Here is a 16,230-nt window from a genome sequence, read left to right on the forward strand (position 1 = left end):
AAGAATTTTATATTGACCTTTATTTTTTAAAAATAAATTCATAATTATGGTAATCTTGTGTGTGTAGGGATATTTTAAAGTCCCTTCGTTTTAAGGTTTACTTAAAACACATACTTTCAATAAACTTCTTCTTTTTAAATAAATAATAGAGTGAGAATAACAAGTGGTGGAATTGGAATAACACTATTCGTGAATATTACTAGCTATATAATGATGAAACTAAAAATAGTATTGTACTCATGCTTTCATTGATATTAATTAATAAAATATTATTTTTCATTTTATCATGATTTTTCAATTGACTTATTCAAAAAAATAAAAAAATATTTATTAGCTCCTTTTTTATTTGTAAGAAAAGAATTTTATATTAACCTTTATTTTTTAAAAATAAATTCATAATTATGGTAATCTTGTGTGTGTAGGATTATTTTAAAGTCCCTTCGTTTTAAAGTTTACTTAAAACACATACTTTCAATAAACTTCTTCTTTTTTAATAAATAATAGAGTGAGAATAACAAGTGGTGGAATTGGAATAACACTACTCGTGAATATTACTAGCTATATATCTCTTGTAATTCTTTGTGTAATTAACTTCTAGAGAATAAGATTCCATCTACTATTATTTTAATAATTTTTAACCATTGTTATTTTAAAGTTTTTTTAAAAGCTAACTCATATTTTTTTATGAATCATTAAAATTATATTTAGACTCATAAAATTAAATGATTTAAATCAAGTTAGTTTCCAATTTAAAACTTAAATTAAATAAATAACTAAGTTGAAAAGTTTTAAAATTAACCAATTTAATTAGATTTAATAACATTATGTACTTTTAATATTTTTTTACATTTTAAAAAATAAATTTCGCAACAAAACATATGTCAATATACTAATAATATCTTATCATTTTTTTTTAATTTTTTTTTATTAAAATTCATAAATGAACCGAGCTAAGCGAGCATGAGTGATCTTCCATTGTTATTAAATTCAGGTGTTGATGACATTAAAAGTTAAAACCAACTCCCCATTAATTTAGTCTGTCCAAACCGAGAGCAATACCAGCACGCCAAACCCGAGAAACTTCTTTTTTTTTCCTTAAAAGTTTTCTTTTTTCGTAGAATTATTATTAGCTTATTAATTAATAATTAGTTTACGAATCAATTTTCACTTTTTGGTTCATCAATTCAACAGACAACGATGAACTAACATGTCAGCTTTTCAAAGAGAAAAATCAGAGAAGACTTTTATTGCATTATCGGCGAACAAACATGTTTCATTGCAAACCCACATTCTCTTTTTCTCATGGTTGGTACCGTTTGATTTGACGATCTTCACAGCAATTCAGAGAAACCCACCTTGTTCTTTCCAAAGAATAGAGCCTGAAACTTGAGAGGCAATGGCAATGTGGGTTTCTTCAACGGTGAACAGTTTGCGAATAAGTACGATAATGTTGGGTTTTTCAAATCTGGCTGTGGTGATTGTTGGTGGGGTTCTTTTGTTTCTTGTGTTTCCTGGTTGTGAACTTAACAGAATAACTATTCCTGTTGCAATGGTGTCTTTGGCTGCTGCTTTCAAAATCTTTGCCATGTTTAAGTCTGGGATTGCACAAAAGGCTACTGCCCTTTCCGTTATTGATTCTCCTCTTGATTCTTCTGCTATCGACTCCATTAATCGTCTTCAAAGACGGGTATATGCCCAGCTCTCTCCTTTTAAGGGGGAAAAAAAAAAAAATCTTTCACAGGGTTTAACTATTCTTTTTGGTAATTAGAATTCTTGTTTGTCGAGCTCATTTCAACCGAGTTTTTGCATTAGTTTTGACTGAGTTTCTGAACGTGTTATGTTCAGTTGGTTGCAGAATTTTTGTTTCTGAACGTGTTATGTTCAGTTGGTTTAGTGAATTTTGATGGTTGGTTTAGTGAATTTGGATGGTTTTAGAGATGGCTTGTCTTTCTCACCTTTTTGACTAAATTTGTATATAGAGGATTGCATGTTTAAGAGCTGGATGGCAAGGATGCATGTTAAGTTACTCTTTATATTTTACTTTTGGTTCCTTAGGTAGATAGCATCTGGATGGGTGGAAAGATGCTTCTTTGGGTTTGTATTTGAAATGTGCATTCGATCTTTGTGGTTATTTTTGTTAGAACTTTTAGGTCAGATTAGGTGAACAATATAAGAATTGGAATGGAACAACATGGATTTTCAGTGCAAAGCTGAAACTGGCTGAAAAAATGTGAAATATGTTTCTCCTCTTTGCAAAGAGGTAAGAGGGTAAAGAAAAATAAACCAGAGAAGACTAGTTTGATTGAGTTAATCTGGTTACATGAGTTACTGTCCACGATTAGATCAGTGACAATTTCCTTTTTAAAATCATTGCATGTCATGTGTTCTAACAGTGGTGAGAACAACGAATTTGTTTTCTGGAACTGTTTTGTTACTTGGAGCGCATGTGATAGGCTTTTTAGTATTTGTGGTGTCTTGATCATCCCTTTTTTTTTTTTGAATAACAGGTTTTCCAATGAAACAAGAATTTGTTGTTAAATTTCCTAATGTGATTTAGGGAGGAAAAGGATATCAAGCTTTTCCTTTTAATAAACAGAAAAATGAAATGATTTAAGTCTTAAGGATTGACTGTTGGAAAAATGGGAATTAGTAATTTTTGGTTTCTTTGTAAATTGTTCAAAGCATATTTCTTCAGCTAGGTTCAAGTATTGGTAACACTATTATGATGCAAAATTGAAGTAGGGAATGTGCTTGAAGATTTTATTTTGACCTTGCAAACACACGTTAATATATTTTGCCAGTTTGCTGTGCTTTTTACCTCAATTTAACATTTCTTTTTATTGCTGAACAGATGAGGTACAAAACATGGCTTTGGTGGAGTCGTTTTGCATTGGTAATAACTCTGCTGCAAATTTTAACTGCAATTTACCTTGTATTTAATGTGGCTAAATATATCTCTCATGATGGGACATCAAGTGAATGTCAACCAGGTAAATTGACTTCGTTTGTTTTTAATCTTTTATAGTATTTATTATCTTTTGTGAATAATCGATTTGCATCTGTAGCAATGCTTGTTTCTGCTTTATCTCATTATTACTGTCGCTGTACTTCCACCTGTTAAGTATCGGCTCAATCATTTCCAAAATCTAGAATTTGAAATCTACATTTTCTGGTTCATGTATCTGCAGTAGGAGGTGTTGAATACTCTGATCTTATTCATACTCAAGACGGGAAATGCAATCTAGAGTGAAACAGGGATTAATGGATCAGGCCTTCCAAAATGAGATTGGCTGATGAAGAGAGAAGCTATCTAGATTATTTTTCACTTGAACTACAAGGCCTAAAGTCAATATTAAAAAAAAAAAAAAAACCAAGGCAATTGTTTATAGGCCATGTTATTATGGCTAACAATTGGGGAATAATTCATTAAATGCAGCAAGAAATTTTGAAGACCACCGTGCACTATTCTTTCCAAACTTGGAGGTAGTTCTTTATCTGCACTTTTGGATAAGTAACGCATAAGCTAGTTATAGTGTGCTGATGGCTACCTTGGCAGTGAAGTTATACAGTTGATAATTGCAGCATTTTGAGTCTGTGTTGGAATTGTTGATGGACAACAGGTGGCACGTTATAGGATTTGATGTGTTGAAGAGGCATTGATTTAGTCAAGCATATAGATATTTAGTCCCACCATGATTAACCATTTAGCTTTACTAATTTTTTAGTTGTATTGTTGTGCTAAAAATTTCTTGTTTAGATCATTTCATGTTTGTTATAGTTTCTAGTTTCTATTTCACTGGGATTTTGTTTCCATTTAGTCAGGGCTTCTTGGCTATAATTGCACCTATGACTTTGTTTTTCATTAGCCTTTTCTATGAGCAAAATTTGGCTTTTGGAGCTCACTTGCAGATTCAAGGGTTTAGCATGGTAGATGCTAGAGTGCATTTCTCATAAACAAGTTTAATGACTCTTTGTTTCTGTTCTCCTGCAAAAACTTGAGTTCTTTTTGAAAAATGTTTCTCATGCAGGGACAGCTTCAAATGGTAACAAGTGGAAGACAAAACTACTCATTTCATTTGTGATCGCAGTCTGTACCATTCCACTAATCCATATTTTTGTGGGACCTGCGGTCCTAAGATGGAGGTCTTTTTACCAAACCCAAGATGATGTATGGAAGGCGCACTATCAAGAGGTGTTTGACCATGGAATTCGTGAGGCTTTGTGCTGTCTGGGGCGTGTCAAATACATGTATCTTTATCTGCACTGGATTAACCTCTGATATTTGAATTTTTATCAACTATCTGATATTCAACTTCTCTAATTCCTCTAGGCGGGTGTCCAAGGAAGATGAAGTTTACTCAGTAGCACGATTATTGGGTGATCTTGTTGCATATCGTGCATCAGGCACTGGACATTTAGAACTTCTGGCAGGTTTGTTTTCACCTTATGCAGTTGTATGTTGCATATTGAGTTGTTGGTGTTCTATCATCTCTGTCTTAATATGAACTGCTGTTAGGCATGCTTCCTCTTCTAAAAGGGTCAGCAATTTGAGAACTAGAGATCATTAATTAAGATGGAATCCTAAAGACTAATCAAATCAATCTTTAGTTCATCCGTGGGACATTATGGTGTAGCACCTTGACTTGGTTTGCACTTGCTTCTTCTCTTATTTTGTCTTTCTTTTGTTGGTTTTGTATGTAGTATTGTTCAAATCTATACTTTGAACAAGTCAAAGTGCTTTGCCATGGGACTTGTGAGGTACATGACCGTGTAGCACTTTGACTTGGTTTGCAGAAACGTCTTCTCTTATCTTGTCCTTCTTCTCTTGGTTTTGTATGTAGTATTGTTCAAATCTATACTTTCCCATGATGTCTTTAAGCTTACTCTTGGAGCACCCACTGGCGTTCTATATTCTGAAAGAAATTGAGTCATATATATGAAATTAAATTGTAACTTAAAAGATTTAGGAAAATAAAAATGGATACAAGAAAGATGTCAGTAAATTGGTAATTTGTCCATATGGCTAAATGTCAGTGGAAGTTGTACCAAGTGGTTGGTCCTCTTAGAGTGCTGAATTTTTTTCTTGCTACTTGTGTTAAAGCTCAAGGTGTTCTCTACCAGATCTAAAGCTTTGTTTCATTTGTTTGTTCGTAAAATTCATTTTATTGCCTAACTTTGGCTTTGTTAGTCATAAACTAGAAAATTCCACTCTTTAATTGGGCTATTAGAAATGGTACTGGACTGCAGCCTTCTCCCATCACACTGGCTTTTTACTTTGCATTTAGTTTAATTAAGTTTTGGAAGAGAATGTATTAAAATTATAAAAAGCATCTAATCAACAGAAAGGAAAAGAAATAGCTATCTCTTTAAAATATTAATGGGCCAGTTGTTCTAAAAACTCGAATCATTGGACATCTAAATAGGGATACTGCAGAGTTACTGTTGTAGAGATTCTATAACCAGATAGTTTTTTTATTTGAAGATGCATGTTCTTAACATGTAGGCACACACCACTCACATTCCCATATGCATGTTCATCAAACTCTGAATATTTTTTCATGTCTTACCTTTTCTGTTTTTCACTAACTACTTGAATTTACTTATTTTATGGGCATTAGAAATGCTTATATCAATGACTTGTGACTTTGTCGCAGTCTAATCAATCATGACAACAAGATCCTATTTGTTTGTGTAAAGGGCCTGCACATGAGAGGGGGTGTTGAATGGGTATTCCCACATCAGTTTTATAAGGGATTTGATATTGGTTTACATATTGAATGGAAAATGCTTTGCACACTAAATTTTTTTACAAACAAATTTGGTGTCCACTGAGGCTTCCAAACATACACCTTGTCATTGCCATGTTATGGAACCTATGACATTTCTGCGTTTATAATAACCTATGTATTTGATGCATGAGCTAATTTCTTAAATAAATATTTCCACGTGTGTTTATGGTTTGTTTTGTAAGATTGGCATTACTCATACTGACAGGTGACCTTGATGGATTAAGTTTTGCTGTACTCTTCGTTAGTTGATTTGGTTTTTCCCTGAAGTCCAAGCTGGTTTTGGGCCTGTCAGTGAACCATTTGTTTTTTTGGGAAAGTAGAGCTTGCTTGTTTCTCTAGGACTTGTGTCTGCTTGACCTGATTAGTGAGTGAGTCCCACAAGTCAAGTTGCCATTTTAATATTTATGTGCCACGAAAGAGCCCTTAAGCTATTTAAATTCTCCATTTGTTGCTGCTGCTATCTGTTAACTCGTTCATTTGCAATTTGTTATAAGAAAAGGACAGCTCAGTTCTTTGGTGTAGATTGTTGCCTACACTTTGAAGTCTCTGTCTATTGGTTTTTGTTTTGTTCTCTGTTATCCTTTTGTAAATCTACCTTAAATGTGGTACGCTATCTCTGCAGGTCTAGCTTTGTTGCAGAGGCATAGCAAATCCCCTAAATCTCATGATGGATTGGTAGAAGCACCTAGAGAAATGATTCAGGAGGCCTTTGCTTTTCATGAATTTGCTGAAGCTGCATACACTGTACTGTGATTCAACTTTCTAATTAATTTTAATTCATGCTTTCCTTTTCTGTCCTTGTTTTCAATTTTGTGAAGACTACTCTGGCATATTTTGTAAAGCTGCTACGTTTTTCAGGGTCCATTGCTTGATTTTGGAAGACATACTGTATTTTTTCCTTGTGCATGGCTCTACAGGCAAGGGATTTTGACTCCATGGACTCGTAACAGGTCATTTATTTACAGGGTATCTTGCTTAATGCATGCCTATTAATATGACATGCATCTACATTATATTAATGGAAATTGCTGGATCTTGTTTCTTTTTTCCTTTTCTTTTGTTGGATTTTGTTTAACGGATCAAAACATGAATATTCATGCAAGGAATTTTGTCTGTGAGAAAGGTTACATGACTTTTCACACCTCAGGATTTTTTCTTGTTGTTTCCCTTATAGAAACCTAGGCTTGAAAGAACGGAATAGTCATCCTCCTTGTTTCCCCTAAAGAAACTCAGACTTCAATGAAAGGGATATTACCCCTTTCCATTTTCCAAATCGTACATGAGAGATTGTGGACTGAACCTGCTGTAGGAAAAGCAACTCACACCCTAGACAATCCTTGGAATTTTAGCCTTTCATGTCATGAATTCTGGTTTTCCAGTTGATTTTTATTTATCTCAATGTCCTTACATTTTCTTATTATACATAAATGAAGTAGAATGTTGATATTTCCCACCATTTTAGATTGGGGCTAATAAGAGAAATCACATGTATAGCTTTGCAAATGTAAACTGTTAATGTGGACGTGAATGTAAGAATTTATTCCAAAGAAGTCACATTCAAGAAGAACAGGATGAAACTTTTAGGCGGAGGGCAAGTAATACATACATACATACATACATGCAAATAGTCATGTGCCTTTATGCAAATTACACTGTGTGCCATCTTATGTGCAAGGTCAAGAGATCATTCCCTTCTCATGGTGCCATCTTATGTGCAAGGTCAAGAGATAACTGGTCATACATGAATGCCTTTTCTTCTCTCAGGCGGCCCTCTCTCTCTGGAGATAACTGGTGGCGGGGTCATGCAGCAGCCTTTTTAAAATATAGTAATTTACCCCCAGAAGCTCTTCGATGTGGTCGTGTTTGTCAGGTGAAATTCATATTCTTATCCTAATTTTGATATAAAATTTGTTTGGACATGGTTTGTTATGTTAGGTGGCTGTTATTTCTCAAAAATTAGATAGGAAAGTGAGATTCCAAGCATTAATGTGTTCGGTTTGTCCTTCGAATCCAACTTTCTAAAAAATTTCATATTCCAAACCCTCTTACACTCCCCCTTTTTTTGGGGGCACGTGCTTGGGAAATGAATTTTAATATCGTGACAGATATATATCCTTATTGTTCAGTGTTAGAATAATAATATACTTAGTTTTTTTTATTTTCCACACCTCAATATGAATGTAGTGAGTATGATTTTAAAAGAAAAATAAGGATAGCTTTTGGTAAAAACTAAGACTAAATCTCTAGGTTTTTTTAACATCTTTTAAAAAATTATTTATAATTATCTACTGCTCCTGTTGCCATAATAATGGAATCTGGTATGGTTTGAACTGTTGCTTATTCATTCTGAAATGCTTAATATGGTCATAAGTATAGGTTGTTCTTCACACTCAATTTCGTTTTTATTTCTAATGTATTTTTCTTTATAATTTACATACCATTTCACATATATTGATTAACTAATTTGAGTTTTTATATTCTTATATGATTAGTTCAATTTCATGAAAAAGTTAATTGCATGTTCATGTATACTTTGCCCCCTTTAAAAACACTTTTAGCTTCACCATTGCACTTAATAATTCAATAAACAATAATGATAACAAGGGTATGATTGTAATTTATGTTAAGTATTTTTAGGATTTCCAATGAAAAAAAAATGCAAAAAACTATCTTTTCCTTGAAGTTCTCAAATTCCCAACCAAATGCAGAACCTTCATATCCCAAGGATCTGTCTTGTGTCACATTCCTGGGAGGGATTCCAGAGGAAAAAGTCAGATTTTGTGAACCAAATGCTACCTTAAAGTCATTTTGGGCTCCAAATTCAATGTAAACAGTGCTGTATTTAGTGTTGCACCCAAATCAAGTATTTCAATGGTTCAACGTTTTCCATCTTTGAATTCTTAACCAATTTAACCCACAAATATGGAGTAGCTTAATACGGCTTACATGGATGATTGTTCAAAATGGTTTATGCATAACATCATAAGATCTATTTAAGTACCTGATGTAGGGCAACTTTGGATGAGTGCCCCATAAAGGATATGGTAGAGCTATGTTTTGAGAATTAGTGATTTAGGAAATTAGGATTTTTACCGTAGGAGTGAATAGAAATCGAGGTTACTGTAGCAAGAAAGAAATAGAAGAAAGAAAGAGGAAAATATTGCTTAAAGAAAAGGGAAGAGAGTGAACAGTTAAGGCCACAACCTTAAACTAGACCAAAATTCATACTTCCTGCATCAAAACCCTTCCTATCACATAGAATAAGTGCTCCTTTTATAGGTACCAAAAGCTCTAATAGTACAAAACTAAATAGTTATAAGATTCCTAAGCAAGACAAATTCCTAAATGGACTAACTAGAATATACAGAATTGAAAATCAAAATGAGGTATTTCAAAAACTTCTTTCTTTTTGGTGGCTACATCATTCTACCAGTGGTTAGAGAAAACTCGATCTTGAGTTTTGAAGTGTAGTGATATCAAGCTTCTCACACTTGGAACATGCAAAATGTGGAACCTTGGAGATTTCTTGAATTGATCTCACCTTTACTAAATAATTACAAGACCTTGAAACGAATTGAAATTCGATGGTTCTTAGGTATTATAAAATCGACAAGAGCGAAAAATTATAATGTGATCTCACTATCAATAATTTACTTATCTTTTAGCTTTTATACTTCTATTGTATTGAATAGTGTCTCCATCAACCTTATTAACTTCACCTCGTGGTGCTTGTACATGTTACTTTTGTCGTGGCTTTTTTGGATTTGATGTAGCTGCAACTTTCCTCTCTTCACATTCTTCATGACATACTGATTACTTTGATCCCTCTTGGAAGGAACTTAGTTTCCCTAAAGTCTTGTCAATAATTGCAATTGCTTCAGCAGTTGATTTGCGATTGTTGTTTGAAGGGGCTTCTCTTTCTTGACTAAAGTTTCATATTCTTCGTTGTTATAAAAAAAAAGTCCTATTCAGAACATCTATTGTAGATATTTTCCCTTTAAAGAAAAGCATAGCAGTACTATCACCAATATCTAACATCTAGATTCATCTAAAATTACTCCAGCTTACCAAAAGACTTAACACTGGATCTGATATTCATCTAATAGAATGAGAAAAAGCTCTCTCTGGACCAGTTGCCTACAGATTCTCCTTCATCCTCTATTGCAGCAGAGCCATCTCCATCTCTGCGCTTGAATGCCCAGCCAGTTCACCCAAAATGCGAATTGCCTCATTGTAAGGTTTTTTGGTCCAAAAAGATGCCATTTGGTTGAAGTTACATCCTCCAGCTTGTCGGGAAAAAGACACTCTATTCATGTTGATAGAATAAAGAAAAACTGTTCAAACATGACTATATTTTCCAACAAACCATAAAGACAAAAAGTTGACAGAGCATATCCACTGTGATAGGATACAGTACTTGATTCACTAGACTAATAAAATAGCATTTGATTGAATGAGCAGTTTGTCACAAGATATCTTTGCATGATTATCGCCTAGATAGTTGGTCACAAGATTTCTTAAGATTTCCACCCATAGCATTCATTGACTCGAGAATACATATTGTTATATGAAGAACTTAGTTTTGAAAAAAGAAAATTATGTATGCTTTATAGGGGAAAGAAATAAAAAGAGGGGGGTTGCTTTAGGTCTAATACCATTTGATGTAAGACAACTGGAGACTCTATGTATTTATGGCGAGTTAGGTTTGGAGAATTAGGGATTCGGATTAGGGTTTTTACTCTAACAGGAGAGAAATAGAGGAGAATAGTGCTAAGAGAAAGAAGTGCATCACCTTCTCCCATCTTTCTCGACTTTATAATGCTCCAATTTCAAGTTTTTGCATTTTGCAAAGTGTTAATGTTCTTGGGATTTTATATGAGGTAGATATTAAGGATCTTCTTTTGTTAGTTTTTTTACTCTTTGAAGACACAAGGATGAAGGGCATGGCCATTTTTTATTTTACTATTTTTCTTTTATTATTTTTATTTGAAAGCCAAGGTTCCATCTAATGTTAAGGCTTCTGTGCTGTCAGTATTTATTATATAAAAAATGTTAATGAATTACTGTAGTTGTAAAATAATCAATAAATTTTAGAAAACCCTCTTCACTGAAGGATTGCTATCCTGCATACAAATAATGCAAGGACTGCAGCATGAAATGACTAAAAGAGGCAAGAGAGATTGCTTCTTCCTAATGATTTACAAAAGTCTCATTGTTGATATATGAATAGATGATAATCTCCACAATTTTGCACTGTATGGAATGCTAAATATCGATTTCCTGCAGTTAATTTAACGTCTTCTTTTTTATTCAGGAAAAATGTGAAGCTGCATACTTCGTTGTGGTTCTACGCCATCTAAGATCTGTAGTGATCTCTGTACGAGGAACTGAGACCCCTGAAGACCTTATAACAGATGGTTTGGGAAGAGAATGCCTCCTTTCTAGAGAAGACTTGGATGGGTTGATAAAGCATGTTCCCTCTCCCTCTCCCTCTCTCTCTATCACTCTCTATCCACACACACACACACATGAATTTATGCCTCAGTGATAATTGTCAATAAAGCATGAATTTCACCATACTAATGCCACCCTGGTTAATCAATTGTATTGTGCAAAAACTAGCATTTAGTTATTTATGCCATTTCTGCTAAAATAATTTGTAAATTTATTGAATTGAAGATTCAGTAAAATCTATTCTGGAGTTCAAAACCATTATTATTCATTGTGGTACCTTACCTATCGGTATCTTTGCTTCTTAGGGTAAATTCCCAGAAGCTCTTTGTCTAATGTAAGAAGAATCTTTGTCCTGCTAATAGTACTCTCTTAATTGTTTGGTTGAAAATTGTTAATTGAATTGATGCCTTCATTTTTATTATGGCTTTTGCGCCAAACTGAACAAATTGTTTCTGGTCTGAAACTTTCTTTTCTGCATCTTTACAGTAGCAGCCATATTTGCTCTGATGTGAAGCGAAGTGTGGAATCATCTTTTCCACACTATGGGCACTCAGGCATAGTTGAGGCTGCACGTGATCTTTATATGCAACTTGAAGGAAATCTTGCAAATAATGGTGATCATGATTTCTTTTTGCTTCACTACCCCGCTTTTCTTTTCATAAATTTTAAGTCAGTCCTTTTGACCATATTGTCTTAAAAACAAATCCCATAACACGCTCATGCATCTATTGTTCTCTATTGTCTAAGCCAGGCCCTTCAGTTTTGTAGAAGTACCTGGTTGGTCGCAGTTCAAGTAATGGAAAATTTCGTAAACTTGAATTTTCATAGGGTTGATATGTCATAAGCACTCAATATTTCATAGGGTTATGTTAGGAATGTCAATTAATTTCTATGATATGCAAACCTTGTGGCTTTGGTTCATTTTATTTATTCGTTTTTATTACTCATATGTGCCTTGATTATCAATAAAATAGCAGTGGAATGACCAAATTTAATCTCACATTCTCACTAGAGAATTTGAAACATAAAGCGTCGTGAAGTTTCTGTCTGTTCATTTACACGTTGTAAAGCTTATAGTGGAAAACTGATAATCATTGGTAACCATTAAGCTTCATCTATTGTTATGTTTTCAGGTAGCTTTTAAAATTATTGAAACTAAATTTTCTTGGTATCTCTACTGGTTGACTTCCTCTCTTATCTTTCCTCTCCTCACCTCTCATCTTCTCTCTTTCTCTATCTTTTACTCAATTAACATCAAAATGCTTTTTTTTCTCCAAAATTTTGGTGAGGTCAAATGATCTTACCTGTCCATACATATATAGTGATTTATTTTTTTTCTAATTTATTTATTTGATGCTGAAGGTGGGCTGTTTTTCTGGTCATGGACCTTTGTTATCCCCAGTTACCTTAAATGGGTACAAACTGCCTTTGTCATAAAATTGTATGTAGAATTATGAAAGATTTGTGAATTTCATGTTCATGTTTGTTTGTTCATCTCGGTAAGGATAAAAAATTGAAAGAATGGTTTGTGTCATATATGCAGTCATAATGTGGAATGTTTAAGGACTGGTGCATTTCGAGACAATTGTTATGGATAGGTTTCCTTTCTTTCTTGAGCTTTCATGCTTCTCGTGCTTTTATAGGTTTCCATAATTGATATTCAGCAAGAGTGGGCTGGTTTATTATGATGATGACTCTTTTCTTTTCATTTTTGGAGGATCTCTTATTCTCTATTTAGCTTTTGTAATTCTTTTCTGTGCTTAGTATATTTTTCCTTCACCTAAAACAGAATATTACAAATTGCCAAATGAAGTTATGTACTGCACTTCTTTATCCTGGCAATATATGCCTGTTTTAATCTATTTGCGACTTGTATGGAGATACAGAATCAGAGGGCAGCTCTGGCTTCCTTTCCTCATTGCTGGGAGCTGGATGTGAGTGTGATGGATATAGTCTGCGCATAGTTGGCCATTCCCTAGGAGGTGCCATTGCTGCTTTGCTAGGACTGAGGGTATGTTTTCTTACATGAAGCAATTTTATGATCTTCTGTACTTTAAGATGTGGGTGTATACCTAAAAGCATTTTGATTTTCTTTATGTTAAAATATGTGGGTGATCCTCTGCTAAGATGTGGTATTTTTCTTTATTTGGTGTGCAATGATCACTAATTGCTATTACCTGGTTTTTAGCTGAACCATCTCTACCACGGATCTAAAACATTATTAGCACCCGCCTTTTTTGTTGAATTGGAACCTCTCATTCCATTGGGTGAGGGAGTAAAACATGTGAGGACACATGGTTGTTCTTCCACACGCTCTCCCAATACCAAGTTGTTTATTTATCACATTGAAAAATTGTTTATTTATTTATTTTTATGAAATACTAATTTATTTGTTCGCTTTATCTTTTTTCTGTGTACCAGCTATATCGCCAGTACCCAGCTTTACATGTCTATGCATATGGACCCCTTCCATGTGTGGATTTGGTCATAGCAGAGGCATGTTCAGAGTTTGTTACAAGGTAATTAATTGCCCTCCCTGCCACCAGAAGCTCCAAAGCAAGTTTTCACCATTTGTCTTTCATCAAATGTTTCTGTTGTAAGTTCTGAGCTTTCTGCAGCATTGTACACAACAACGAATTTTCTGCACGGCTTTCAGTTGGATCAGTCCTACGGCTTCGTGCTGCTGCAATTGTGGCACTCGCTCAGGATTCCAAGACTGATACAGCCTTGATTTTTAGGCTAGCTCGTCAATTTCTCTGTGTGAGCAAGAATCAAAGGGGGAAGATTGAGGCATCTGATCCATCAGAGCTACATTCTGCAGCCTCCACAGTGGATGAACTGGATCACAAAGTCTATGTGGGTTAGTATTGATTATCCAGCTCACTATAATGAAGGATGTGCACACTTTTTTATGTAAGCATTCAAGAGTTAGCTCTACTAAAAGATTTTCTTGCTGCAGGAAGCAACAAGGTGGATCAAAGTTATTCTCTCTGGAAAGAATCAGACAGGACCAATAGTGGCGGTGATACAGATGATGACAATATTGAAAATCCATTTTACGATAACACTTCTGTCATAAATTCATTGGACGATCCTGTATCACAATTTTTGGAAACTGTCCCCAGATCTGAAAATGGATCAGCAGGGGAACGTGCAGAGATGTTTCTACCAGGCCTTGTGATTCATATGGTACCCCAACAAAGGAACATCAGTATGCCATTATGGAAGGGCTGGAGATTTCAAGAGCGTGTACGGAATTATAAAGCTTATTTAGCAAACAGAGATGTCTTTAAAGATATTGTTGTGTCACCAAATATGTTCTTTGATCATCTACCTTGGAGGTATGCCCACTGTATCTTTGTTTTTAAAATATTTGTGCCTGGAAAGATTGAAGTATATGTTCTTGACCAAATCAATACTTTTCAGATGTCACAATGCCATGAAAAAGGTGTTGGAATCTCAAAATGACGAAGGCATGCTTGACGTATCTCAAATCATGTGAGTTACATACATTCATTGTAGTGATATGAAACTGCAATTCTCTTTTATGATCTCGACTGCATTCAGTTGTTCTTCTGCCATCCTGGGCCGGAGCTGCATGTCTGATATCTAGTTGAGTAAGCTAACCGAAAGATGCAATCAGTATCGACAATTGGGTCCACATGAACTAGACCCTGGACTTGGAAAGATTTAACCAAGATCTACTAGCATGGTTAATTTGTACAGCACAGGTTTCTATAGCATTGCTCCTGTTCCTTGCTACTGTTAAATTGTATAGCAGATGCTGTTTAGCATTCTAAATTCCAATTCAAACTTTTAACAATGTAACCATTCTACAAATGATTAAACCAAAATATGATTTATACAGAAACTAAGCTTAAAAGTTATATATGGATGGACATATGGTGAGTGTTGTCTTAGTACATTGATGCATTGTTCTGGCAATGAAAAAGTATTCCCTCATCAAGATGTTTGATTCTTATTTTATTCTTTGTAAAATCCGGTTATTCATATAGCATTGCTCGGAAGAGTGTTTTACAATACAGATCGTCACTAGATAACAATGACAACTGCACTCTTGACACATCTCTCTCTGTTTCTTCACTCTTTTGCAGTTTCCATCTGCAATAGAAATAAGTTGCGTCATGTATGTATTATTTTTTTGGGACAGACATCAAATTAATTGAGACAATCATTCAAAAGGGCCCAGTCCATGCATTTCCATTAAGGAAAGATGATGGCTCAGGTCAGAAAGATCGAAGATCATGATGAGACGCAGAGCCTATTGGATATTTGTTATTGTTACGCTTTTAAAGCAAATCTTTTAGCTATTTTTGTCTGAAAAAAATTGTCTAGTTAAGGTTTGAGAACGTGACTTTTTAAAAGACAATCATTTTGCTTTCGATATCCCCTGCTTTTAAGGAAAAACAATGCAGTATATTATCACTCTTTTCCCTTGTAAAATTTTATTTTTAATCAAAAGATTATAGGAACCCTATACATGTTGTCGAAAAACCATACAGATTGGCATTATGAACTCCCTTTTCAGAAACCTATGAACCAACTACTATATATATGTATTTGCTGTTTACAAAGGAAAGGTCAAGACCGATCAGGGGAGGGGATGTTGATGTCAAAGCACAGCTGAAGACAAGAAAACCAAACATGCCCAAGAATTTATAAGCATCTGTTAGCAGGAGGCAACTCCGGCCAAATCAAAGCAAACAGTTTTATTTTGTCTACTTCGTTATCTGTATTGTCTTGTGGGGATGGTTGGGGCCTTTGCTGGTCAGAGCTACATGGGGCCAAGGTCTTCAGTTCTTTAGGTTTTAGATTTACTTGACAATGTAAGGTGGCCCTTTTCACTCTGTTATTGTTCTTTATTCATGAAAATCACCTTTCTATCAAAATGACACAAAAACTCATTAAAAAAAAAAATTGTCTAAATTCTTTACAATTTCTTTTCTGAAAAATGTCAAGTTCCCTA

At 34.4% G+C, this 16,230-nt stretch overlaps 1 protein-coding gene across 4 annotated transcripts; it reads left to right on the plus strand.

The window, feature by feature from the left end:
• The first annotated feature begins 1,086 nt into the window (after window positions 1–1,086).
• LOC105107673 (lipase class 3 family protein) lies at window positions 1,087–15,203 on the plus strand. 4 transcript variants are annotated; one of them, XM_011001686.1, is made up of 14 exons: window positions 1,087–1,687; window positions 2,852–2,990; window positions 4,029–4,248; window positions 4,331–4,431; window positions 6,412–6,533; window positions 6,648–6,739; window positions 7,554–7,659; window positions 11,104–11,258; window positions 11,730–11,857; window positions 13,130–13,254; window positions 13,665–13,762; window positions 13,862–14,094; window positions 14,233–14,584; window positions 14,670–15,203. In XM_011001686.1, the coding sequence occupies exons 1-14, from the start codon at window positions 1,397–1,399 to the stop codon at window positions 14,743–14,745; spliced, it is 2,238 nt and encodes a 745-aa protein (XP_010999988.1). In that variant the 5' UTR covers window positions 1,087–1,396; the 3' UTR covers window positions 14,746–15,203. The 4 variants fall into 4 exon arrangements, with proteins under 4 accessions (XP_010999988.1, XP_010999987.1, XP_010999986.1 ...); XM_011001685.1 differs by having other exon boundaries at window positions 11,733–11,857; window positions 13,862–14,103; window positions 14,203–14,584; XM_011001684.1 differs by having other exon boundaries at window positions 1,088–1,687; window positions 13,862–14,103; window positions 14,203–14,584.
• The last annotated feature ends 1,027 nt before the right edge of the window (window positions 15,204–16,230 follow it).

The sequence above is a fragment of the Populus euphratica genome, unplaced genomic scaffold, assembly GCF_000495115.2.
Source record: "Populus euphratica unplaced genomic scaffold, PopEup_1.0 scaffold170.1, whole genome shotgun sequence".
NCBI lineage: Eukaryota > Viridiplantae > Streptophyta > Magnoliopsida > Malpighiales > Salicaceae > Populus > Populus euphratica.

Bases quoted from the DNA above. Each gene is read 5' to 3' on its own strand.
- LOC105107673 (XM_011001684.1), top strand. From the start codon at position 1,397: ATGGCAATGTGGGTTTCTTCAACGGTGAACAGTTTGCGAATAAGTACG. The intron at 6,534-6,647 runs GTACTGTGATTC...TACGTTTTTCAG, and splicing joins TTGCTGAAGCTGCATACACT to GGTCCATTGCTTGATTTTGG. The intron at 11,858-13,129 runs GTGATCATGATT...ATGGAGATACAG, and splicing joins AGGAAATCTTGCAAATAATG to AATCAGAGGGCAGCTCTGGC.